Source organism: Cryptococcus neoformans, chromosome 5, assembly GCF_000149385.1.
Source record: "Cryptococcus neoformans var. neoformans B-3501A chromosome 5, whole genome shotgun sequence".
In the NCBI taxonomy this organism is placed as follows: Eukaryota; Fungi; Basidiomycota; class Tremellomycetes; order Tremellales; family Cryptococcaceae; genus Cryptococcus; species Cryptococcus deneoformans.
Window position 1 is genome coordinate 100,200 of NC_009181.1, and position 24,569 is coordinate 124,768.

At 47.5% G+C, this 24,569-nt stretch overlaps 9 protein-coding genes across 10 annotated transcripts; 7 read left to right on the forward strand and 2 right to left on the reverse strand.

The window, feature by feature from the left end:
• Window positions 1-400: 400 nt before the first annotated feature.
• On the forward strand, window positions 401-1,771 carry CNBE0360 (hypothetical protein; the record flags this gene model as incomplete). Its single annotated transcript, XM_770224.1, has 5 exons — window positions 401-592; window positions 676-723; window positions 776-1,103; window positions 1,162-1,626; window positions 1,719-1,771. The coding sequence occupies 5 exons, from the start codon at window positions 401-403 to the stop codon at window positions 1,769-1,771; spliced, it is 1,086 nt and encodes a 361-aa protein (XP_775317.1).
• A 1,817-nt stretch (window positions 1,772-3,588) lies between these two features.
• On the reverse strand, window positions 3,589-5,171 carry CNBE0370 (hypothetical protein; the record flags this gene model as incomplete). Its single annotated transcript, XM_770225.1, has 5 exons — window positions 3,589-3,822; window positions 3,879-4,648; window positions 4,700-4,850; window positions 4,899-4,917; window positions 4,972-5,171. The coding sequence occupies 5 exons, from the start codon at window positions 5,169-5,171 to the stop codon at window positions 3,589-3,591; spliced, it is 1,374 nt and encodes a 457-aa protein (XP_775318.1).
• Window positions 5,172-5,499: 328 nt separating this feature from the next.
• On the forward strand, window positions 5,500-6,120 carry CNBE0380 (hypothetical protein; the record flags this gene model as incomplete). The annotated part of the gene is made up of 4 exons (XM_770226.1): window positions 5,500-5,632; window positions 5,683-5,745; window positions 5,803-5,994; window positions 6,044-6,120. 4 exons carry the CDS (start codon window positions 5,500-5,502, stop codon window positions 6,118-6,120), a joined length of 465 nt encoding a protein of 154 aa, XP_775319.1.
• Window positions 6,121-7,337: 1,217 nt separating this feature from the next.
• On the forward strand, window positions 7,338-8,717 carry CNBE0390 (hypothetical protein; the record flags this gene model as incomplete). The annotated part of the gene is made up of 1 exon (XM_770227.1): window positions 7,338-8,717. One exon carries the CDS (start codon window positions 7,338-7,340, stop codon window positions 8,715-8,717), a length of 1,380 nt encoding a protein of 459 aa, XP_775320.1.
• Window positions 8,718-9,890: 1,173 nt separating this feature from the next.
• On the forward strand, window positions 9,891-11,142 carry CNBE0400 (hypothetical protein; the record flags this gene model as incomplete). Its single annotated transcript, XM_770228.1, has 5 exons — window positions 9,891-9,914; window positions 10,002-10,167; window positions 10,228-10,295; window positions 10,353-10,462; window positions 10,533-11,142. 5 exons carry the CDS (start codon window positions 9,891-9,893, stop codon window positions 11,140-11,142), a joined length of 978 nt encoding a protein of 325 aa, XP_775321.1.
• A 248-nt stretch (window positions 11,143-11,390) lies between these two features.
• Window positions 11,391-12,712, forward strand: CNBE0410 (hypothetical protein; the record flags this gene model as incomplete). The annotated part of the gene is made up of 2 exons (XM_770229.1): window positions 11,391-11,996; window positions 12,083-12,712. 2 exons carry the CDS (start codon window positions 11,391-11,393, stop codon window positions 12,710-12,712), a joined length of 1,236 nt encoding a protein of 411 aa, XP_775322.1.
• A 203-nt stretch (window positions 12,713-12,915) lies between these two features.
• Window positions 12,916-15,072, reverse strand: CNBE0420 (hypothetical protein; the record flags this gene model as incomplete). Its single annotated transcript, XM_770230.1, has 8 exons — window positions 12,916-13,138; window positions 13,209-13,318; window positions 13,383-13,601; window positions 13,682-13,885; window positions 13,961-14,272; window positions 14,325-14,459; window positions 14,519-14,934; window positions 14,985-15,072. The coding sequence occupies 8 exons, from the start codon at window positions 15,070-15,072 to the stop codon at window positions 12,916-12,918; spliced, it is 1,707 nt and encodes a 568-aa protein (XP_775323.1).
• A 325-nt stretch (window positions 15,073-15,397) lies between these two features.
• Window positions 15,398-19,420, forward strand: CNBE0430 (hypothetical protein; the record flags this gene model as incomplete). 2 transcript variants are annotated; one of them, XM_770232.1, is made up of 16 exons in its annotated part: window positions 15,398-15,643; window positions 15,699-16,119; window positions 16,170-16,714; window positions 16,771-16,970; window positions 17,022-17,202; window positions 17,264-17,379; window positions 17,435-17,602; window positions 17,664-18,043; window positions 18,111-18,143; window positions 18,196-18,296; window positions 18,368-18,577; window positions 18,636-18,785; window positions 18,849-18,909; window positions 18,965-19,065; window positions 19,138-19,338; window positions 19,397-19,420. In XM_770232.1, the coding sequence occupies 16 exons, from the start codon at window positions 15,398-15,400 to the stop codon at window positions 19,418-19,420; spliced, it is 3,138 nt and encodes a 1,045-aa protein (XP_775325.1). The 2 variants fall into 2 exon arrangements, with proteins under 2 accessions (XP_775325.1, XP_775324.1); XM_770231.1 differs by lacking the exon at window positions 19,397-19,420 and having other exon boundaries at window positions 18,965-19,060; window positions 19,207-19,226.
• Window positions 19,421-20,270: 850 nt separating this feature from the next.
• CNBE0440 (hypothetical protein) lies at window positions 20,271-22,247 on the forward strand (the record flags this gene model as incomplete). The annotated part of the gene is made up of 15 exons (XM_770233.1): window positions 20,271-20,362; window positions 20,433-20,549; window positions 20,620-20,698; window positions 20,749-20,768; window positions 20,835-20,895; window positions 20,958-21,053; window positions 21,149-21,272; window positions 21,328-21,390; window positions 21,448-21,489; window positions 21,557-21,594; window positions 21,646-21,693; window positions 21,752-21,843; window positions 21,900-21,957; window positions 22,016-22,118; window positions 22,180-22,247. 15 exons carry the CDS (start codon window positions 20,271-20,273, stop codon window positions 22,245-22,247), a joined length of 1,101 nt encoding a protein of 366 aa, XP_775326.1.
• Window positions 22,248-24,569: the final 2,322 nt, after the last annotated feature.

Genomic DNA, 24,569 nt, shown 5'->3' on the forward strand with positions numbered 1-24,569 from the left:
TGCAACTTGGAATACAAAGTATACTTTCACCCAAGACGTCAAAACGTCGAAGCAGGCAGCTGGATAGGTGACCTGCCTCCTCCTTAGAGTACATTTGACCAGGTGGCACGATTATTGGCAGGATGCGCAGGGATGCTATTATTTGGTAGGGCAAAAAGCTCGCTGGCTGGACGGTTTTTTTCGGCTTTGTATGGATCGCTCGCCGTTGGAAGTTGTCACCGACGCTATAACCTGCAAATTCATTTTTCTTCATTCTCTCCTACATTTCAATCATTAACCAAAAAATACTCTTGGCTTACTCTTTCTTCTTCACCAGAGCATCCACCCATCTCATATACCCATACAATACATCTTTTGATCATATCACCGATCCGCAGAAGAACTCGGGAACCTAAAAAAAATGTCATCAGACTCATCGTCATCACAAGTCCCTCGATTCCATGTCCACCCGCATGGCGCACACCTCGACCACCCTGCACCTCCAATTCAGGCTGGAGAATCATCTTTGGCGCTTGAAGAAGAGGAAGAGCATGATTATGAGAGTTTACCGGTGGGAAGTGGTTGGGCTGTCAACATGGCGGCAGGCGCGATGGTGAGTTAGATCTTTTTGAATTGCTGGTCGCAAGAAGGCACAATAATTGTGCTCAATGAGATTTGAGCGCTGATGTCAAATAGGCTGGTATATCTGAGCATTCTGCCATCTTTCCTATAGATTCTATCAAGGTATGTCTTTTTTTGCATTCATCGTTGTAAAATCACTAATGTACTCTCAAAGACGCGAATGCAAATTCTCGCTCCCGTCTTGCATCCTGTCACCGGCACCACCTCCGCCACCATCACTGGCACCATTGCCCCCCAACTCAACACCATTTCCCAACACGTCCGCTCCATTTCTACCACTGAAGGTCTCCGTTCCCTTTGGCGAGGTGTCGCCAGTGTTATCCTCGGCGCCGGACCGGCGCACGCGGCGCATTTTGGAATGTACGAATTTGTGAGGGAGATTAGTGGCGGGAGGAACGATGGATGGCAGGGTGTAATGGGCACTGCTGTGGCTGGAGCTGCTGCCACCGTCTCTAGCGATGCTTTGATGAACCCGTTTGACGGTTAGTCTCAGATCTTTAAAAGAGTGATAAATATTGACAATATTGGAATCTCATTTAGTAATCAAACAACGTATGCAGATCGCCAATTCACCTTACAGCAATGTCCTCCATTGCGCGCGCACCGTTTACGCCCGCGAAGGTCTCACCGCATTCTACGTCTCTTATCCTACCACACTCACCATGTCCGTCCCCTTTACCGCCGTTCAATTCTCCGCATACGAATACCTGAAAACGCTACTTAACCCTTCCGGCTCCTACTCCCCTTCTACGCACGTCATTGCTGGCGGTATAGCGGGTGGTCTCGCAGCAGCCGTGACGACGCCGTTGGATGTGGCTAAGACGCTGCTTCAAACGAGGGGGAGCAGTGCTGATGAGCGGATAAGAGGTGCAAGGGGGATGGGGGAGGCGCTGAGGATTATCTGGGAGAGGGATGGATGGAAGGGTTTGAGAAGGGGGATGGCGCCCAGGGTTTTGACCGTAGCGCCGAGCACGGCTATCAGTTGGATGAGTTATGAGTTCTTTAGTGAGTTCTCTATGTCCTATAATCCTTAACTTTCTTCCCCATTTTGAATCGTTTTGAATCGTGGATGAGTATACTGACAAGATCACCAACAGAGGTCCTTATAAGACAACATGGTTCCTTACCCGAGACCGGTCAATCGCTCTAAGCCTTAAGCCTTTATAACCTCACGAACCAAGTTTATCTTGGCGAGTTTCTGCTATGTTGTGATTTTATTGTTATATCCCCGACTAATCGGGTCTCGCAATGGTCTATCGTATCAGTACCAACATTAGGATGCCTCTTGATCATGCGACTCGAGTAGATATAGGAGGAGAGAAGGGAGAAGGTGTGGGTGTGTATAATTAAATCAGCATTACAGTAAATCGTTAATGACAATAACAGTGGGAGTGGGAAGAGGAAGTGGGAGGGAAGGGAATCAGAGAGGAAGAAGAGGCATAAATTCATTTTTCATCTTATTATCGCCTTTCTGTTTTGTGCAAGTTTTGAGGATAAAACTGTATGTAATGAAAGAAATTTGCATTCAACTTTTGAATTTCTACCAGACCTGATAACGCTGCATTTGGACTGTCCTTTTGGTGTCTTTAATATGTCTGGTTCTTAAACGGCGATATTCAATCACAATCAATGACAAGCAGCCAATTGAGTGATAATGCCAAAGTGAGCCTGCCGACAAAAAAGCTACGAGTCAAAGAACATTCAACGAGCTCAACAGGTGTCACCCTTTGTCTTTCCTAGGTATGTAAAACGATAAGGGATGTCTCCTTTATGCGCATCTCCTACCTTATAGAAGGGTTGACTGCAAATGTGAACTGGTGATAATATACATATCCTTCGATTTACACATGCGGCATTTTCCCACCTTGCACCGTCCCTGCAAGCACAAAATCTTCGATCCAAATAACTAAGAAGGAGACACAGAAGACCCGTTCGAAATGTCATCACTAACTCTCCCTAAACCTTCATGTAACCAGATTCATCCCTCTGTCTCTCCGCCTCACTGGGCATCATCTCGGCAACGCCCCGCCTCCCTCCCCCTCGCCCCTTCTCTTTGCCCCTCCGCTCTTCCTCGCACACACCTTATCCCCCTCCCTTCGTCCCCCCTCCGTCAATCTCTAGTCCCTGCTCTACCCCTACCTCTTTCAAGCATCGGCGTACCCGCTACAGCCAACATTCCCAGCATGCCTCTTCCACCGCCTCTCAACCAGAATCACACCCAGAATCAGAGTCTCGACGAAGCTCCATGGAGTTTTAACCTTACGTCCAGGATGGGCGCACCGGCGAGCGCTATCGTTCATATTCCCCCTGCACCGCCAAACACTCTCCTTGCAGCCAGTTCAGCCGGTATGGAGACCGTCTCGCCCGGAATCGGAAGGTTTTCGTTAGGCGACTGGGCACCGAGCAGTGTTAAGGATCTCAAAAGCCTCGCGAGAAGTTTGGAGGGTAGTACCATCAAGCCGGTGTCGATACCTTTTACTTTTGGAAACGATGATCCCGCAAACGATGGAGAAGTCGAGCTGCTAGAGAACCATCAGGGGAGTTTCGAATTCGAGAGGAAGATGAGAGAGATTGAACGGGAGTTGAGAGAACAACCGCTTTCAATTGCGACGTCTTCTCGTGGGTCCCAAGGATCGATGACTATCAAAGCTGGGCCCCTAATGGGAAGAAGAGTCAGGAACAACAATGGTTTGAGTCGGGGGATCGACGAAGTTGATGTGGAATGGTGTTTCCTCTGTGGCAAAGAAGGACAGAGAGGCGGGATGGAGTTGAAGAGCATGGATGGTGATGGTTGGCAATGGCTTTGCCAGAGCTGCAGTTAAAAGTAATGTAACGTCTAAAATTCTGCGAGTTTGTTTAGTACCAGTACCAATAACTGTGGATTTTAGCTCTGCCCTTGTCCTCTGTATTGTCATATATACATGCTGATAATGCCATGAGAACTCGCCTCAATGTTTGGGCGCTCGATTAGTGATCCTCCATCTTGACTAAACCCCGCATTCTCAGCGCCTTCATCCTGGCCTCTACCTCTCTATCACCTGGTGTCTGGCCACCATTACTGTATAGGTCTTGGAGCAAACGGTCGATATCGGGAGTGACAACGTAGTTTTTGTGGACATCTCCGAGGACGATGGCGGATTTTTGTTTGGCGTCGAGGTGTACTAGCTGTTGCACAAAGGTAGCGGGGACACCAGGATTGACCTGTAATTTAAAGTTTTAACATTCATACAGGTGAAGAGAAAGCGGAAATGACTTACATCCATGACAATGTCTTTACCCATGACAATTTTGACTTTACCCGACTTCATAACCACCATTGTACCAACCCTACCCTCCGGCGTAGGTTCCACAACGTTCTTCTTTGCCCTTAGCTGTGCGGCTGTGGGCTTGATGTCAGGCTTGACGTCGCCATCCGGGTTCGTAAGATCTACAGGACCGGCGGGGTTGAACTTGGGGAAGAGGTGAGGGAATTGGAAGATGAACAGCTTGTTCTCTGGGGGGTCATTTCCGTCCACAGAGATGAAGTCGCCCTTTAAATCCTCTTCCTCATCCTCACTCTCTGACTCGCTCAAGTCGACTGCTTGGGCGGCATTGACTTCTTCGACCTCAGGTTCGTCGATCCCGCCTGTTTGCATGAAGTTCCGCACTCTTCGTCCTCGCTCGTCTCGATCTTGTTCCTCATCACCCGACATCATCGCATCGTCATCTCTCTCCCTCTGTCTTGGGGACATGGGCTCATCCTTGACTCCATTACGACCATCATCTCTGTGCTTTCCCGTATCCTTCTTTGCTGCTCGTCTCTTAACATCCTTCTTGTTCTTCTCTCCCTTGGCCTTTCCTTGGGTAAGTTTCCGATCACGATAAATGCTAGTGGGTGCCGATTCAGACATGGTGGACACCATGTCAATGTCGATGGGTCGCATGGATGGGAAACCATCTTCTTCGGAATGATCAGAGTAGACTTCGGCGTCGGAGGCGTAGTCAGTAGTACGAGGGGCTGGAGCGGCAGCGGTAAACCGTCTTGAAGCTAATCCATGACATTAGCAAGCCATGTCAAAGCTTTGTAAGACACGCTCACAGGACGCAGCAGGTCGCGGTCCACCAAACACGCCAGCAGCAATGGATGTTGAAACGACTGCCCCTCCTCGACCTCGACCTCGGGTACCCCCACCGCGTCCACGGCCATTCATACCTCCTCTCCCCGGTGGCTGAGCTACAGGGGCAGGTTCCTGGGCAGATATCAGTCACGACTTCCTTTAATTATGTTGTTAGCTTACAGGTCGAGTTTCAGCTTCCCTAAAATAGTAGTCAGCCTTATATTCCTGCAATATAAAGTAAGACGAAAATTACGTTTTCACCCGTCTAATAGGCACTTTGGGCTTAAATTTCATCCTCTGGATACCGCCTGCAGGCGCACCCTCACCACTAGGCCCAGCAGAAGGACCAGGTGTGCTCCTTGCCGAGGGAGGGGCGCTACTTTCTGAAACAGTGGTTGAGCGGTTCGTCTGCATGGCCGCCGAGACAAGCGTGGGAGGATGCTGATCGGACATTGCTGGAAGGGATTGGGCGAGTGTCTGAGGCGGCGAGTCTTGTTTAGCTGTCCAAAAAGCGTCGAACAGTATCTGTTTTCGTCAAAAGCCAGCCAAAATCGTGGTCGTGTAGTAGTCACGTGATGAGAAGATGTTTTGTAATCCAATTAGAAATTCAGTTGTGATGTTATTAGGGAGAGCGGTGATTCAATGTCCCCGCCGAGGCGATGACGCTGGCTCTTCCGACGACTTATTCGTTTTCTATAACTTCATTCTGTTCCCCCTTTCAATTACATTTCTCGCCACCAATCTCATATACCTCAAAACGAGCTACAAATATTCACCCAGAATGCCTACTGATCTTCCATACGCTGCCGAAGCCGAATCTTCCCTTTCCCCGGACGAGCTTGAAGTTCTCAGGCGACAATATTACAGGGAAATTGAGCAAGGACATGTTACCATCCAAAGCAAGTTCAACTATGGTAAGTCTCTTCTAAATACAGTATTAAGGAAAGGTTCTGACTGCATTCAGGTTGGGGCCTCATAAAATCTCCTAGTCCTGAACTTGAAACCGAAGGTGTAAAACTTTTACAAGGTTCGTGTTGTCTCGTTTCAAGTCCATGTCAGACGCCCAACTGATGATCTCTGTCAGAAATCTATTCTGCTTCTCCTGATCATCGTCGTGAATGTACATACTATATTGCCGTTGGCTACTATAAGCTTCGCAACTACGCCTATGCTCGCAAATTCAACAATCTCTTACTATCAGTTGAGCCCGGAAATATGCAAGCGCAGAGCTTGAGTACGTTGATTGAGAATGCTGTGAAAAGGGATGGGCTCGTCGGTAAGTTTCGTGATAAAGTTCCTTGGGGTATGCGCTAACGTTTGGCCAGGTATCGGAATGATTACGGGCGCTGTGGCGGTTGTTGGATTGATCGCGGGGTCTGTCTGGAAGCGCTCCAGAAGGTAGACCATAACCACTAGGATCTTCAGTATCAAAATGTGTATGATTACAACGTCTCAGAAGACAAGCTGAGCAATGCATTTGTATATTACTAGGGCAGTGATTTATTGTCTTAGCAACTGGATTGGTCAAGGGACTAGTGGGGCAGACGTCCCATAGGAGTGTCATTGCCCATCATGTCGCTAGGTTGTGCGAAACTGGGGGATGATGCATACCTTGATATACACAAAGGGACAGCTACTAATGTTTCGATTCACTCAGTTGGCCCTAGGTTAAACGGCCGATCCTTCGCATAAGTAGAATACGGCGTACGCATAGCCAGCTGAGGGCTATTATGAACCTATACATCCGTCAGTCGGTATCTCGGTAATACGATGGATGGCGTTGTGTTACGTAACTGACGCAGATATCTGATATCCGCCCACGCCGGCCATAAAATAATTAAGTGGACAACAAGAAGTTATATTATCAGCAGCTCGGCCGGCTAATAAAAATATCTGTTTTGTGACCTTGCTACACTTGGCTAACGAGACCCTTCGCCAAAATATTCACCAATGACTTTCGCTTATCTTGCAAGCTCAAATAACCAATTATTGTCGCGTTTGGGATCTTATCATTGCTTATGAAACTTATCTCGGAAAGGCTGATCGAGAGAGTAGGATTTGAGAACAAATCTCTATAACGAATGAAAGCTCGCCTGGGAAAGGGGCAACTTGAACGCAGTTAGGTTGGCTGCGTGCTGATTGCGTCCCTTGGCGTCGAACTCGGGATGAAGTGACTTTGAATAATCAAAGTCTACTTTGCAACTCCAAACACGTTTTCACTTGGAGCATCAACCCAAAATGCACTGTCTATGTGCATAGACCGTAGTCAATGTGTACTAGTGTATATATGTGTAGATCAATAATAATAACTGCGTGGGCAAATATAGTACTTTTTCACAGTTCGTCCATTCCTCAGACCGAGGTCGTTGTTAGTTACGTAATAGCGAGCAAAAACAGTCGCCATCACCGTTCTCTGTGGTTATCGTCATTCTTTTCTTTTTAACTTGCTTCGTCTCCACACACGTGCGTTGTCTTTCCAAGTCCCTCCAAGGCGATCCAAGACATCCCAGGAACTGAGCTATTTTGCTGGCGAGTTCAAACTTGAAGTAAGCATTGAAAATGAAATTAAAGTGTAACGGGCTGACAGTTTGATAGGTATTGGAGAAGACTGTAGAGCACATGAAGGACTTGAAGGGACGACTGGAAGACTTGGAACGAGGGGCTGCGGCATCAGCCAACAACTCTTCCTGCGAATCAAACGCTCGCGGCAAGGATAGGGAAACGGAACTCGAAGTGGAGAGCCGAAGTCGAAGCAAGACATCGACTTACCCTTCTCCCTCTCCCGATAGACAACAATTTTCAAACTCACCCCCACCTGATCCGAACGAAACAGATGTAGAGTCCAACTTGCCACCTCCTTACACGCTCGCTAGCCGAGCTCGCGCTCGTTCTCGTGCCCATGCGTCCTCTTTGCCGTCTACTTCCGCTTGCATTTCCGCCTCCAACCGTGGCACAACGACGAGTCAAGAATCCAAATCCCCGTCTTTCTGGTCTGGCCAAACACAAGAACAGGTCACAGAAAATTTGCATGGGCAAAGAGGGTACCAGCCACTCCCCAGTACCCGGCCGAAGCCCCCAACCAGCACTTCTAACCCCATATTTCTTCCTTTCCCTTCTCCCTCTCCAACCTCGCCCTTTCTCCATCCCAATGCCAGTTTCAACACCAATCCTAACGCAGATACGCTGAACAACTCTTCCGCGGCGGGATCAATGATGTCCGGAGAGAATGAGGGCCGCGGTTTTGGTCCCAACTACAACTCTTCAGCCTCTGTCAATGGCAGCGTGCAAGGTGCTGCAGAGGCTCGCAATACTCATCCAAGCCCGTTTTTGCCACCTATACCTAATATGAGCTTGTTCAGTATAATGAGCCTTGAGAATTCACCAGTGGATACGTTTCGACAGGCTTGTATGGAAGGATTCGGAGGTGCGGGAAAAAGCGGTTCATTTTCACCGCCAGAGTTGAATCTTGAGGATACTTCTCAAACGGCGCGCCGTAGCTCATTTGCAGAGCCAAGAGGTGCGCTGGACGTAGGAATGAGTACTATGAACACAGACGTAAAGGAACGTCGGCATGATACGAACGATAAGTCCACATCCATTGACAGTGACAAAAATAGAAATAAGCATCAAGACGACGTCACTACCAAGGCTGGCGCTAATACCAATGCCAACACTGAGATGCTACCCGAAGAAGCTGCGAACTTGCTCCTAGCATTTTCGTCTCCTGAGACATTACGCCCACTGGGTGACGTGCCGGTCGTCCCCCTTGCTGGACAAGGGTATGGACAGGGGCAAGGGCAAATCAGAAGGACGGTGGAAGAATTTAGTCTTGATTCAGGAGCGGCACTTGGATCTGAATCTGGATCGGGTTTGGGAGCAGTAAGAGCAATAAAAACTGGGAAGGGAAGGGAAGTTTCATCGGTGAAGATGATGGGATCGACATCGAAAGATCGCCTGGTTGTGGGGAAGAGTGTAAGGGACATGCTCAAGTTGACATGAATGACGGCGGATCTGTTATATAAATAAGTTATAAATAGTTTTTTTTTGGTTGTATAGAAAAGATGGTGAAGATGAAATTCGAATTGTTTCCCTCTCAGCATGGTGATGTACGTCTTCGTACTGGGAATTTTTGTCTTGCGCAGGAAAGACTTTACAAAATTGCGTAGTTGGGCATACTCGAAACAACCTCTGCTGGAAATGCTGTTATAGCCCAGGATCACTGAGGGAACAAACCGTGGTTCGGTGTGGGCAGATATAGTGACTCTCCCGGTTTGAAGAACAAACCGGTACGACAATCTAGTTGCCGCTTGCCAAAGAGGTAGCGGCATTAGCAGTAGTAAGTGCCCTCAGGTTCGGTTTCTTTTTCAGGCTTGGTAACCCATCTCTGGAGACGTATTCATCACCTTTCCAGCCCTGCCGAAGCGCCAGTCCACTTGCATGCTCTTGCGAACCTCTCGCTGATCGCCTCAACAACCCTTCGCCTTCCAATCTTCCTCTGTACCGCTAACACCCACCCAAAAAAAGGGTAAACATAAACGACAGCGATAACGACTGGATGAACGTCTACTGTTACCATGGTTCAACCGCCGTACTGGTTAATAAAGTGAGTAATCCCAATCGCTCTGTACATGTCGTGCTCGAGGCAGGAGGTCACATGTACCTAGATAATCCTGAAGTGAGTTTTAGATTGTTGGACGAAGCGATTCGGGCTTTGGCAAAGGTGCTTTAAGGCACATTAAATGAGAGACGAGATGCTTTGAGTTTGATGGGCTATCGGCGTAGATGAAAACAAGAATGTGTATGTAGCGTATGGCATTTTCAGGTATGACGGATGCGGTCGACTAATACCTATTTAAGGCTCTTACGTAAGCTAACCAAATCTCATCCGTCGCTTATTTGTTTTGGTTCTTCGTCGGAAGCCGTCGGCGGAGGGGGAAAATCACGTGACCGAGCCGCGTCTTCCCCACCCCCCATCTCGACAATATACGGCATTCCATATTCAACGCTTTCCGAGCAAGGATACAAAAGGAAGAAAAGAAATACGTCACTAACCCGTTCTGATTTGACCATAATTTCTCGGAGGCCCCAAAGAATTCAATAGAAGTATACACCCATCGTGAAGTATACTATAGAAACACAAAGGACGTGACGGTTTTGGAAACGAGAAAAGCGATGCCACCACATGGGCATCGTCCGGTGAGTTTAACTCTTCCTTTCCTAATATCTCACAAGACACAAGGTTAAATAGCCATTTGATACTGACAAAAAATGACGTGGTTCAAGGCCAGCCCACCGAATCGGTCACAAACATCTTCACCAATCCGTCCGGCACCCAATGCACCGTATCACCCCCCAGCGGATACGTCCACGTATAGGGACTTGCTGTTGTTTGAGGAGCGGCTGAAGAGCAATGCTGAGATGTTAAGACGGAGAAGACGGCGGTATAGCAGTGCGTTTCTCATAAAGTGTTGTGGGAGGTGAAAGGCAAAGCTAAAGTCTGTGATATCAGTCTTCATGTGGAGCTTTCTGCTTGTATTGGTTGCCATGGGACACATGTTGTTCTGGCATCCCCCAGAGGTACGTTTTCCACGTTGTATGGTACTATTTGGGCATTGTTATTGATGTTTTAATCAGAGTATTCTAATGTTGAGAGCTTTGGAAGCTAGCGTGGCGGTGGTCTCGATCACGCTGGTGTTATTCTTTGCCAGTGGCATGTACGAAGAGAAGATTCGGTACGCCACTAGGTGAGTTTGATTCTTACATCACTTACATCACAAGTACTTGGTAAAATCGATGCTGAACGTGACTGTGCAGCTACATCAATCACTCCAACAAATCACTTCGACCACTAAATCTTCACCTCAACATGCGCCGACCTCCTCGTTTCCCTCTCTCTATCCCATTCTTCCCTTCCTCCAATCGCAATTCCTCTCCTATCTCCCCCATATCTCCATCATTACATAAACCCTTTCTCAGTCCTAAATCCTTTCCTTCCTCTCTCCCTTCTGGCAAAGGTGCAGGAGGCGGCATCCGACGCGTCTCCAACACGCCCAATGTCATGGCCCAAATTCCACCCTCCACTAACCCCAGAGGCGAACTCATCTTCTCCTCTCGCGTAGACCGAACGTTTAGAGAGGGGTATGAGCGGTATCGCGCTGCGTTTGAGCGGAGAAGGGAGGAGAAGGCGAGAGAAGAGGCGAAGCGTGCGAGGCGGGGGTGGGGGTGGATTTTTAAGAGGCAAGGATCGCCGACGGTGGTGTCTAGAGGGGCGAGTCCGAGTCCAGGCCTTGGGGGACAAGGGATTAAGAGAGAGGCGAGAGAGAAGGGAACACCGTCGCCGGCTGGGACACCGAAATCGACAATAAGGGGGGTTGGGATGGCAAAAAGAAGCTTGAGTCCCAGTGGATTAGGGGAGAAGACATAACTTTCATGTATCAATCATTGTGTTACACTTTGTCCGATGTAATAGTAGTAGTAGTGAACTCTGTTTCGCCCATAGATAAGATCATGGCGAGTGTCGAGTCTCGTACTGATTTTGCAGCTTAATTTGCCACCCATCACCACATCGGTGCTAACCGACGGCTCTCTCTTTTATTATGTGCTATAGCGATTTCCACCATGTCTTTTTAGCCCTTCCCATTTCATACCACATATCTAAAACTCACAGCAGGCATGTCCACTTTATCATGCCAGACATGCTCTTCTACTCTACTCCCCTCTCACCTCGCATCAGCTTTTTCACCTACCTGCTGTAACAACCCGATCTGCTCAAGATGTTTAGAGAAAAACCCGAGATTGAGGGAGTATGTTCCCTGTTTAAGATGCGGCGATCCTAGAAATGCGATGTCGGGCGGTGCTTCTTCACATCAGGATAGGAGAGGGCAAAGAGGGGAAGTAGTTTTTGATGTGACCGACTTAGGACTAGGTTTGGGCCTGGGTTTGGATGAGCACAACGGAGCGGAGGAAGACGAGATTGATGCGCTGCCACCTCCTCCTGGATATGATGAGGTTGTGGTTGAGACGGAGCGTATGGGATTTACGCCAACTGCTGGAGTTCCGAGTATAGAAAAAGTTGAAAACAACATTGGTGACAGCATTGGTGGCTCTAGCTCCTCTTCGGAACCATCTAGGCTTGATTCTTTTGTCCCTACGAAAAATGTTCAAGGTAGTTCTCATATCCAGAAGAAGGCGAACACCAATACAGAGACAGTACAAGTCATTCATAAAATCCAACGAGGTGATACATTACTCTCGATAGCGAGAAAATACGCCGCAGACGTGAGTTTCTGCGTAACAAATCCTTTCCATGGAAGGATGCGTGAACCACATGCTTACTCGCAGCCTTTCTCGATCTCTCCATTTAGCCACATGAAATCATATATCTCAATTCCCTTCCACCTTCAGCACTCACTTCCTATCCTCGGATCTTACAAACTCGTAAAAGTATAATCATCTCGCAACGTTCCATCCCCTGGATCCCTTCCTCCGGATCTCCAACAGAGCATATGCATATAGGGGAAGAAGGGACCGAAAAAGAGACGGAGGAGCGAAGAAGACAGAGGCAGGAGAAGAGATTTCAATTATTAACCAAATCTACAGACCCCGAGATAGGACGTGCTTACATCGGTGTGGAAGAAATTGAGGAGAAGAACTTGTACTCGAGCTTGGATACGAACCCGAATCCACGCCATCCACTTGAATACTCTACCGGTGAATCTCTCGATCGTCCCCACCATCAATCTAACCCGATAAAGCATATTGTCGGCGGAATTGAGAATGAGATGGAAAAGAGTAAGAAGATGGTAGTTCCGGAAGAAGGAAATAGGGAGGAAAGAGCACTTGGGAGGTTTTGGGACGATGAATTATGGGAAGTAGAAAATGGGACTTCTTTAGATAAGGAGAGGAGAAAAATCGGCAAGTGGAATGTCGTCGGCGGAGATATCGCTATCAACTTTACTCCTCCTGGGCTCTCGTCGAAGGCCGTGAAGAACTAGGCTTTATTGCCGCATCTCTGTGGTATGGTTTGTTTGTAGTGTTGTATGATAATATCTGTATTCTTTGCATGTTGGTAAGCGCATGGTCATGATTTTTGGTTATCCTGTATTGCTATAATACAACTAGCATCTCTTGGAGTATTTCTCGACTTCCTTATACGGATGCCTGGGAGAACGACAACTACGACCCAAACAGTGGTCCTCTAAGCCACGTGCTCGCCATTCGGCTCCCCAGTAGCCTGCATCACAACATCTCCCGCTGATTGATCTTCTGCCATAGCAGTTCCCGGTACTTGCACGGCTGTGGTTGTGCTTGTGGCTGTGGCATCAGGGCCTAGTGGTGGCTGCTGCTGCTGTTGCTGTTTGCCGGATATCTCGGTACTGATACTCTCAGCATGAGGATTAACGGTGATCCCAGCTTCCGTACTGGAATAAAAAGGAACATAAAGCCCATTAATGACGTACGGATTAAGGAGATTAGAAGAAAGAAACGTACAGCTTCATGCGCAAAAGTGATGCTTTAGCAAGCTCGGAGCTCCTTTGTCCCGCTTTCAACGCCTTTTCAAACATCTCTGCCCTCGGATCGGGTGTATCCATCACCAACACCTGCCAAAGAAAAAATCATTAATAACCGCGATTTGTCGCTCGCACGGAGAAGAATGGGACTCACGTTATCAATCAAATCAATCTTCGCTCCAACATCCCCATCCCCAATCAGCTTCTCAATGACATCCAACATCTTGTCTCCTTCCATCCCAAATGCTTGGGTCATAGTCTGAATGCGGATAGTCGAGAATGGTTGGACATATTGGATGATGGAACGGGTCTGAATACATGAGATGATGGAGCGGGTGCAGGACGAGAGGAAGGGATTAAGGAGAAGAATTGGCTGAAACAGCGAGGACATGAGAATCGGAGATTTCCAACCAAAGAAAAAAAAAAAAAAGGTGAGGGAAAAAATGGACATACCTCGGAGTACTGAAGGAGAGACATAACTTGTTCGTAATTCGCGTCAACATACGCTCTGACCAAGTCGACAATCCATCCTTGTGAATCATCGAGCTGATTTTTGAACGTCGCTCGATCAAGAAGTACTCGACGTATACGACTGCGATCAGATGATGCAAGGACATAGAAAGCACTAAGGAGGGCCAGATCGCTCGTGGAAATGGCCTGGTTTGACATTAGCGAAAGTCCATTGTCTCGGAGCTTTCACTTTTGATAGGGCCATAAGACAAGAAGACGCACCTTGCCTTCCCAATCGCCTAACCCGCCTTCATCCTCCTCAATCCATCCCAACTCTCTCCCAGCCCTAGCCCAATCTTTTTGACTCGCGCTGATGAGCCCTTTTCCTACCTTGGCTCTCACCATCACACTCCTCCTCGCCGCCTGAGAGCGGCTTTCTTCGGCTTGACGTTCCCTCAAGTCCGAAGCGGTCGTGCTGAGGCCAGCTTGCTGTTTGGACTGAGTGTGAGGAGGTGGATGGAGACGGTCAAGCGTGGTTTCGAGTTTGGCGATGTGGCCTGAAAGGGGTGCCGGGTAGTTGAACGCAAGACAAGTCTATAGAGGATGGTTAGCATTACATTCAGACGAATGAGGATCGTGAACGTACCTCTACGACGCCCACACCAAGATCGACGTGGTGCTGAGGGGTAGAGCTATACTCTCGCGTGGCGGCATAGTAGTTGAGAGCTTCACGCACTTTGCCGACCTTGAAAGCTAATTCTGCAAATGCAAGTTGCGTCAACTGCATCGCAGATTTCACATCAGCTCGTCCAGTGATCATACCGACAAGTGACAACTTACACGGATGCTCTCCTTAATAAGGTTGCTCATATACCCTCTCAGCTCTACATCAAGTCTCGAAACCTCTTTCGCTACAGTGTCCCTCGTCTCATTTATCCATCTCTCATCAGGGAACCCATCTTCCTCCTTCCCTTCTCCAGGAGGGATACCTCTCGACGTGATTTTAGTGATTCCACCTTCGTCATCCTCTTCTCTGTCCACTTCCATTTCCTCGGCAGCCTTCCATCTCTGACCAGGGTGAACGATAGTAAAAAGGACAGATACAGCCCAGAGGTAAGTGTTGATATCCCATGTGGATGACTTGACGAGTGGGATTAGCTTGAGCAATGCCGTTTTTGCAAGCTCAGAGGCCGATAGGGAAGGGTAGGCAACACAGGTGTTTACAAGATGAGCATACCGGGTTATAAGGGCTCGGCCTGCAAGGTAAAGTTGGTAAGGCCAAGGAACGGTGAAGGAAATGACGGACCTTTGTATGTGCCTTCGTAAGCGGGCCAGTCAAATTGGGCGGGATCAATAGATGCCAAGATGTCGGTGTATGATCGTTTGGAAGCCATTGTCCCTAAGTCCTGGACTTCTGGAGAAGAACGAGGTGAGATTATGAACTAGAGGGCAGTCGCGGAAAGGCGCATAGCTGACGGACGCGAGTGGAAAGAGGACGACGGATGACGGCGGACATGCTTGGGCGGATACCCCCGCCTCCACTGTTGGGTATTGACGAAAATAGACTTTCCCACGGTCGTTCGGTGGCGGTTGACTCACCTCCACTCAAGCACACCGCAAGTTCTTCATCGATCGGAAATTCGCTCTAGGATTTAAAAAAAATTACCCTCTTGCACCCTCTTTTTCCCTCCCAACCTCTCTCCTCACCTCTTCCACAGGATGCCTGCTCTCCGCTCAACCCGAAAATCAGCGCAAAACCAGCCAGAAATGGCTGTTATTGACTCTGTCGGCGATTCAAGGACCAATAACGCTGTTTCTATCAAAGCTCAAAGGCAATCAACAGTCGAGGTGTCGATACCAACTCGCAGGACGAGATCATCTACCAGCAATACTGCATCTTTAGTCCCCAATGGCGTTGATCGGGATGAAACAGAAGATGAAGATTGGGCCGATGGCGATGTCAACGTGGGTGGCAAATGAATCTTCACTCCATAAAGTTGACGCTGATATTCAGGATTAGATGGAGAATGGCGACTCTGACATAGAGTTAATAGAAGATCAGAAGCCACAGATCAATGGCGTCAACGGTAAAGGCAAAGGCAGAGCGAAAGAACAAGCCCAGCCCTTCAACATTGGTAAATACAGTCGTGTCGCCAAAGCTTCCGTAACCGATCTCAAAGAGGACACGCGAACCTCTGGTCGCTCATCGAGAGCACCACGTCGTAGTAAATCACAAGCATCAGTAAAGATTGAGGAACTTGATGGCGATTCAACGGAGTCTGAATTTGTGGTTGACGGTGGAGGGTATGCGATGGATAGCGAGGATGAAGCCAGACAGCTCAAGCAGGCCATCCGTGCATCTAGTAGCAAAGCGGCGTCTTCCAAGGGGAAGAGAACCAACCATGTTGCTTTGAATGCTGCTTTGGCTCGTATAGCTGGAAGTAAGCCATCCCCTACATTCGTTTCACGTCAGTCACTGACTTTTGTGTAGAACGGAGCGGCCAGTCGTCAACTGCTACCGACACAGCCAATGCCACTCCTCTCTCCGATGATGATCCCGTCCCCTCTGATTCTGAATTTGAAGAGGCTGAAGAACAAGGCAGCGATCTATCCGATTTGTCAACATCCGATTCTGAAGTTGAAGTGCCGCTTTCTCGCGGAAAAGGTAGCATGCGAGGAGGTCGAGGAGGAGCTCAAGGTAGTAAAGCTGCTAGGCCCTCCGTTGCCAAGGGAAAAACAGCTGCCAAAGGAAAAACCAAGAAATTCCAGGGCAAAGGCCGCAAGCTAGGTGGTTCTGATTCAGAAAAAGAGGAGGAATTCGACGGAGCTGAGGCCCTTTCCGATGAGGATGAATCCTTATCTGAGCTTTCTGATCCCAATATGTCATGGCTCGAAAAGAGGCAGATGCAAAAAAGAAAGGAGAAGCGCCATGCCGCAAGGGAGGCGGCGCCTAGGAAGAAGAAAGAGCGAGAGCTAGCAAAGAAGTTGGGGAGGAAGTTGACGAACGGGGAGAAGAACCTCATCGCTCTGTGTATGGTAAGTCACATCCTGTCGTCATCGCCTGTCATCCTAAAATCTGACATTTCTATTAGCATCGTCCGGAGCTCGAAAACGTCTGGGGCGATCTTCAAGCCAATATTGAACCTGTCAAACCCATTACTATGGAAGCTCACCCCTCGCTCAAACTCACGCTCTTGCCTTTCCAGAAGGAGAGTCTTTACTGGATGAAGAAGCAGGAAGAAGGCCCTTGGAAAGGCGGCATGTTAGCAGATGAAATGGGTATGGGCAAGACGTGCGTAGCCATCGAACATTCATCTTGAGTCTGGCTGACCCTGTCATTTAGTATTCAAACCATTGCCCTTCTCCTGTCTGAACCTCGACGCAAACCAAGTCTCGTCGTCGCCCCTGTCGTTGCATTGATGCAATGGAAAAACGAAATCGAGACGCATGCTGAAGGGTTTACAGTATGTTTGTGGCATGGACAGGGGAGGATGAAAGCGGCGGAATTGAAAAAGTTTGATGTAGTGAGTTGGTTCTGATGCTTGCGACGCGTTTCCCTTATCGATTACTGACACGCTTTATCAGGTTCTCGTTTCGTATGGGACATTGGAAGCTTCTTTCAGACGACAGCAGCGCGGTTTTAAGCGAGGAGACAAATTCATCAAGGAGAAGTCACCTATGCACGAGTTTGAGTGGCACCGGTAGGCCGATTTTCTTCCCGACTTTCTGAGGCTACATTACTGATCTCAGATTCAGAGTTGTGCTCGATGAAGCCCACAACATCAAGGAACGATCCACCAACGCCGCCAAAGCAGCGTTCGCGCTCAAGGCGACTTACAAATGGTGTCTGTCCGGTACTCCTTTGCAAAATAGGGTTGGAGAGCTTTACTCGCTGGTTCGATTTTTGGGCGCCGATCCTTTTAGGTATACCCTCTCCCTCAAATTGATCGTACCTCATGATAATGCTGATACGTGTTTGCAATAGTCACTACTTTTGTAAGAAATGTCCTTGTAAGAGATTACATTGGCAATTCTCCGATAAACGTCACTGTGACGAATGCGGACACAAACCGATGGACCATGTCTGTTTCTGGAACACGGAGATCCTCACCCCCATCGCCAAATACGGTGTCGAGGAAGGTGGACCGGGTCACACTGCGTTCAAGAAACTCAAGGTGCTTCTTGACAGGATGATGCTCCGACGGACCAAGCTCGAGAGAGCGGATGATCTTGGTTTGCCCCCGAGGACGATTGTGGTTAGACGGGACTATTTCAGTCCACAGGAGAAGGAGTTGTATATGAGCCTGTTCACTAATGCCAAGAGGCAGTTCGCCACCTATGTGGGACAGGGAACGGTGTTGAACAGTGAGTGGAATTTAGATTGAGCGGGTCGTTCTGTCGAGTGCACAATGGCTGATCAGCTGTATTTAAGACTATTCGAATATTTTCTCGTTGATCACAAGGAGTAAGTTGCGACCCTTTCAAGAGAATACGATGGAGCCTGATAATTGTGTCAGTGCGACAGATGGCTTGCCATCCGGATCTTGTCTTGCGCTCAAAGAACAGCACCCTCACTGACGTCCAGGAAGGCACCGTGTGCCGATTATGCAATGATACCGTGCGTCCTCTCCTTCCCTTATTTTCATCCACATCATGGGGAATGAAACCTAATATTACATCCGTCTGCAGGCCGAAGACGCTATCATGTCACAGTGCAAGCATGTCTTTGATCGAGAATGTATCAAACAATACCTCGAGGTGAAACAGATGCGTGGCCATAAGCCTGAATGTCCTGTCTGCCATATCGAGATTTCCATTGACCTCGAGGCAGAGGCTTTGGATTTGGAAGAAAATAACAAGAAAGCTAGACAAGGTATTTTGAGCAGGCTCAATCTTGATGTGAGTTCCATCGAGAAATCCTACGTGCATGGCGGGATCGTTGCTCACTGTATTGTAGAACTGGCGATCGTCTTCAAAGCTTGAAGCGCTGGTAGAAGAATTGGAGAAGTTGAGACACAAGGATTGCACAATCAAGTCGCTCGTGTTCTCGCAGTTTGTGTCTTTCTTGGACTTGATCGCTTTTAGACTGCAGCGCGCTGGATTCAACGTGAGTCTCGCCTTCCACTTGATTTATCATGAGAACCAGTAAATTAATGCACGCTCCGGCCAGATTTGCCGACTTGAAGGTAGCATGACGCCTCAGCAACGAGATGCCACTATCCAGCATTTCAGTAAGTTTTTCTGTTATACTTGCGCTTTGCTGTGGTTTGACCGTGATTTGTTTAGTGAAAAATACCGGTGTCACTGTTTTTCTTATCTCATTAAAAGCGGGTGGTGTCGCCTTGAATTTGACAGAAGCGTCTATGGTCTTCATGATGGACAGTTGGGTAAGTCGCTTGTTTTGACACTTTCTATTCAGAGACCGTAGACCTGACAGAGATGTTCCTTTTTTTCCGCAGTGGAATCCCTCTGTTGAATATCAAGCTATGGACCGTATTCACCGTCTCGGTCAAAAACGACCCGTCAAGGTAGTCAAGCTCGTGATTGAAGATAGTATCGAGGACCAGATTGTTCAGCTGCAAGCTAAGAAACTGGCCATGACCGAGGCGGCGCTGAGCTCTGATTCGGATTCTGCACTGGGCAAGCTTACTGTAGAAGATGTGAGTTTGGGTTCCTTAAATGATGGTGTATGGCAGAGGCTAATATTATATTCCATAGCTTGGGTTCTTGTTCAAGTTGTAGAGAGGTTATTTGTGTTTTACATGTCTCTATAGATATCTTTTAGATTCCTTGTTTCGTTGTAGACATGTTGATATGCTTTTGCATGGTTGTGATATCTTTGTTTCTGCTGCCGCTATGATAATCCTTCAGTCGTTTCCATGGTTTGCTCATAAGTTGAGATTGGTAATGTTATCTATAAAAAAGAATCTGGCTAGAGACGAATAAGAGGAGTCATTTGCTTGATTGCATAATAGGCCTCGGCCTGCATCCGTCATCAATAGTATTCATCGCATACATGAGCAGAGGATACTTGACGATTAGAGCACAGAATCCAGAAGTTGAAGAAAAGAGAAAAAAAGAAGGTGGCGTTGATATGCCCCATCTCCCACAAGCCACTCCCCCATTTCTCCGTTATATAGGACGGTGGACGTGATAAAAAGCTGAAACAGAAGGAAGCTCGGTTTCAGGATGTGTCAAGTCGGGGCCATGGCGGCAAAAGAAGTCGGTCCTGGCCGCCTATTGACCAGGCACGGATTCAGCGAAGAAGGCGAGACTGCGAGACCACCGACCGACGTTTCTTATTGTTCTCTTGATCTGCGAGCGTGTGAGTGCAGATTGTCCATTTTGTTTATTGTCTACGTATCGCCTACTGCCAGCCAGTACACATCCACCCACCTTAAGCCAGACGCACACGTACCCATCCTCCGTACCTCTCATCAATCAGTAACCGCCCGGGTACCATCATTATTATATTATTGCCTCCTAGTATCCGCACCCACTTTCATCAACGTAAACCCGGGTTCCTCTCATCACTGCGCATATCAATCGAACAACTGTCTATCCACTCTTCTCAATATACCGAAGTGGCAATATGACAATCGACCAAAGCCAAATCAACTTCAATGTTCCTTCTACTTATAAGCTTGAAGAGATCGTGGGTGAAGGTGCATATGGTCTTGTAGTGTAAGCCGTGTTACTTTCTGGATTGGGGGAGAAATAACCATGGGCTTACTTGAATTTTCCTCACTGGTAGAGCTGGCACCCACCTTCCCTCTGGGACTCAAGTCGCTATCAAGCGTATCACGCCATTTGACCATACCATGTTCTGCCAACGAACGTTGAGAGAGATCAAGCTTCTTAGGCATTTTCAGTAGGTCTTAAATCTATCACGATGGAAAAGGCGGTAAAATGATTTAAGAGTGGGGCTGATGAACCGCTAGTCACGAAAATATCATTTCCATTCTTGACCTGATTCAACCAGAAAGCTATGAGGTATTCAACGAAGTCTATCTCGTCCAGGTGAATTTTGAATATGTCTAGATATGATCAGAGCTGATGGGCGTGATAAGGAACTTATGGAGACTGATTTGTAAGAGGCTGGAGTCTTTGACAATCTTCCTTCAGCGACCAATGCTGACAACAATAACCTCCTCAGGCACCGAGTGATCAGAAGTCAGGAACTATCAGATGATCACTGCCAATACTTTGTCTACCAGGTGCGTACCAGATTACTTGCAAGTTCCAGGGTCAACATGCTTATAAGCTGGTTGCATAATAGACTCTTCGGGGTCTGAAAGCCCTCCATTCTGCCGACGTCCTTCACCGTGATCTCAAACCCTCAAACCTTCTGTTAAACGCCAATTGTGACCTCAAAGTGAGTGTCTTGTTTGTTGCTTTCACGCCCGGGCGTAAAGACCGTCCATTCCATATTTCACAAAACGCTTACCTCTTTCCAACTCTGCCTTGCAGATCTGTGATTTCGGTCTTGCCCGATCATCTGCCAAGCCTCCACCTGGTACATCAGACGGAGGACAAGGATTCATGACGGAATATGTCGCTACAAGGTGGTATCGAGCGCCCGAAGTCATGCTATGTAAGTCAATAAGTTTTCTATGTGTATTATCGTCCCTGTAACTAACAGTGAGCAGCATTCCAAGAATATACCAAGGCTATCGATTTGTGGAGTGTAGGCTGCATTCTTGCTGAAATGAGTAAGTGATAGTCCACTCTTGAAGAATGACGCAGTGCAGTTTTGATACCTATCGTAGTCAACGGCAAGCCGTTATTCCCTGGGAGAGATTACCACCACCGTAAGCTACCTAGAGCTCACATTAAATGGGGAGAACTGACTATATTTGTATTTTTCTGGTATCGCAGAATTATCTTTGATTTTACAAGTGCTCGGTACCCCTACTGTGTGTTTACTTTTCGCTTTCTTAATCGCGCAGCTAACGCGGAAAATGCAGATGGACGACTTCAACGAGATCACCTCTCAACGATCAAAGGATTATCTTGTAAGTCGTTCTCATTGATTTCGCAGATGCGTACATCTGCTAATTGTATTGTGTTTAGCGAGCACTAGAGTTCACCCGACGTCAAGACTTTTCTGCGATTTGCCCTAAAGCCAAGCCTGCGGCGGTTGATCTTTTAAAACAAACCCTCACGTGTGTTTTTCTATCATGACGTTGATACAAAAGTACTGACCTACAACGTTGGATAGCTTTTCCCCGTCCAAGAGGATCACAGTGGAAGAAGCGTTGATGCATTCTTACGTCGAAGTTTGTTCAATACTCTCTCCCAACGCGTCTATGAATGACTGACATGTTGCATGGATAGGCTTATCACGACCCGCATGACGAACCTAATGCTGAACCCCTAAAACCCGGATTCTTTGACTTTGAGTTCCATCAAGAGAAATTGAGTAGAGATCAATGGAAACGTTCGTATCCCCTCCATCTCATCACAAAGCTATTTCTGATCATTGGAATTTGTGTTAATAGGAATGATTTACGATGAGGTGCAAGATCCGGTACCCACCATCCTCTCTCAATGGACGGAAAGCCATTAAGGGTTGCTCCAAGGTTGAAAAGTCGTTCGAAGATGCCCAAAGGAGAGAAACAGGGGCGGAGAAATAGAGGTGGAGGTTTTCGAGGTTATAAATTAGTACACTATTATCCTTCTAGCGTTTCTTGTTTCTAGTGTTTTCTTTTTGTCTCCTTGATCCACCTGTCATTTATTTCTGTTGGGTTGTGACTACTGGATAACCACCAATCACCTGGATACCTGTCATATATACCTGGATCATTCGATATACAGATACATACACTCCTCGTATATGTTTAGTATTACTGCGCTCATCCGCAGAATTGTGTCTTTTTGTGCATGGAGCTCTGTAACGTGTTTTGCGCTTTTGGCCACAGGCTGCATTGAGCAATGGTGCTAACCAGTGACAGGCTCAAGAATCATCCGAAAAAAAAAAACCTTATGGGATGGGTGCGCGACATTAAATGAAGAATAACCAAGATGGTTTGCGAAACATGCGAATTCATTGTCGGGCTGTGACCGAGTCCTCCAATTGGATTCAAAGAAATAGCACTGGGAGTTTTTCCTGTTGGTTGGAATACGGCTTTTGTAAACCAGCATCCCAGCTTTTTGGTTCATGGTTGACTGCATCGCCTAGCCTGAAACGACTATAGACAAATGATGATTTTACACTCTCGAAAGCAATGTCTATCATCTCTGTTTTTTTTTTTTTCATGTTTTTTTTTCTCTCTTTTGCCCTTAATGGCCAACCCTTGTTGCAAATCCTTCGCTCTTTTATCCCCTCCATCCGTCCCTCTCCAACCTCTCACTTCTTCTCCGATGATCGTGTACCAGTAGAAGAAGGGTTAACAGAACCAATCACACTATTCGTAGCAGCAGCCACCAATTTCCCTCTCTGCTCAGTTGATAATTTTGGGTACTTATCTGCCAAGGATGAATTGATTGTTGAGACGTACTCGTAAATGGAAGCTTCGAGGTCTTTCCAGCAGGTCGTCTCCATCGGGTCGTCCTTGGAAATGGTGGGGACGGTTGATTGTTGAGAGCTACTCATTACGTCTGTCACTTCTGTTTTGTGTTCTGTTTGCCTGATTTTAGGTCAATGTTTCTTTTCCAGTCACTGAATTGCGGGCTTTGTTGAATACTCTCGAAATTTGTTGAAGAGAGGCTCTTATTATATACCTTGGCCTCCCAGCTTCGCTTCGTCAGAGTCTGCCTTTGAAAGCTTTCGAAGCAGCTGACTATTACTGAGTTTCATTAGAAGTGTTCGGATCAAAGCTCAGAGATAATAATAGCTAGCGTTCGTAGCCTCTTGAGTATTTCCGGCCGGATCAAAGTTTATCATTATGACAACTGTCATACTTCCTTGGCTTTCCTTTTGTCTGAGTTTATGATAGCCTTTTCTCCATAATACCTGATTCCAAAATTTTTATTGCTCGCTAGAAGGTAACTCAGCATGAGAAGCTTTGAGGATGAAATCCAGATCCCCCGAGTTGCGAATGCACCGCCATCCCACTTACTAGATCCTAAAGGGAAGCTGTACAAGTCCACGCGTCTGGAATCTGAACACACCCTCTAGAGAACGATAATCAAAGGGACGGAGACTAGATGTTTCCGAGTGGGGTACCGAGCGAAGAAAGGGAAAAAAAGTCAAAAGAAGGGGTGGTTCAAGGGTGGGGTGAAATTCGACAAGGGTGAAGTAAAGGCGTCGCTCAGCGTTATGAATCTCTTGGTAACATCTTGTTTCCTTGAAGATGTTACAGCTGGGCATAGAAACAAGGACTTAGCGATGGTCACCGAGTTAATAAACAAATAGGAGGTATGATAAGAACTGGAAGACCCTTCAAACTTGGTCTGGTTTTTTGCTGATACCTGAAGGCCGCCTGTTCTGCAGTACATTTAGTCGTATCATTGCTTTCCAAAGCTCACAGTTTAAAGCCACTACCGTGCGCTGTACTTGCACGTCAGTATTGGTAGGGAGTCTCACGTCAAGATCCTTCGGCTCATTATATGATTTTTGATTAACCAAACTGCTTTTGGGCTATCTGTCGTTGCCTCGATGGGTCAGCGATCAGCTGGCGCCCAAGCCTCACAATACTTTCTTCCTTCTTCAGCCCCGTGCTTTGTGCGTGGAATTTTGTGATTGAAAGTGTCGATAATGTTCCTCGGTCCCACCTTCCGTTACCATGCAGGACTAATAAGCTTTCCCGCCTTCCCCGTTTGATAAAGATGACGCATGCGCACTGGCAGCAGGTGGCAAGTCGCGGTGGGTTGCGAAATGTCAATCAGGCGTGAGGGATCCATGGTACAAGTTCAGTTTGATGCACGCTTAGATGAAGAGGCGGCAGAG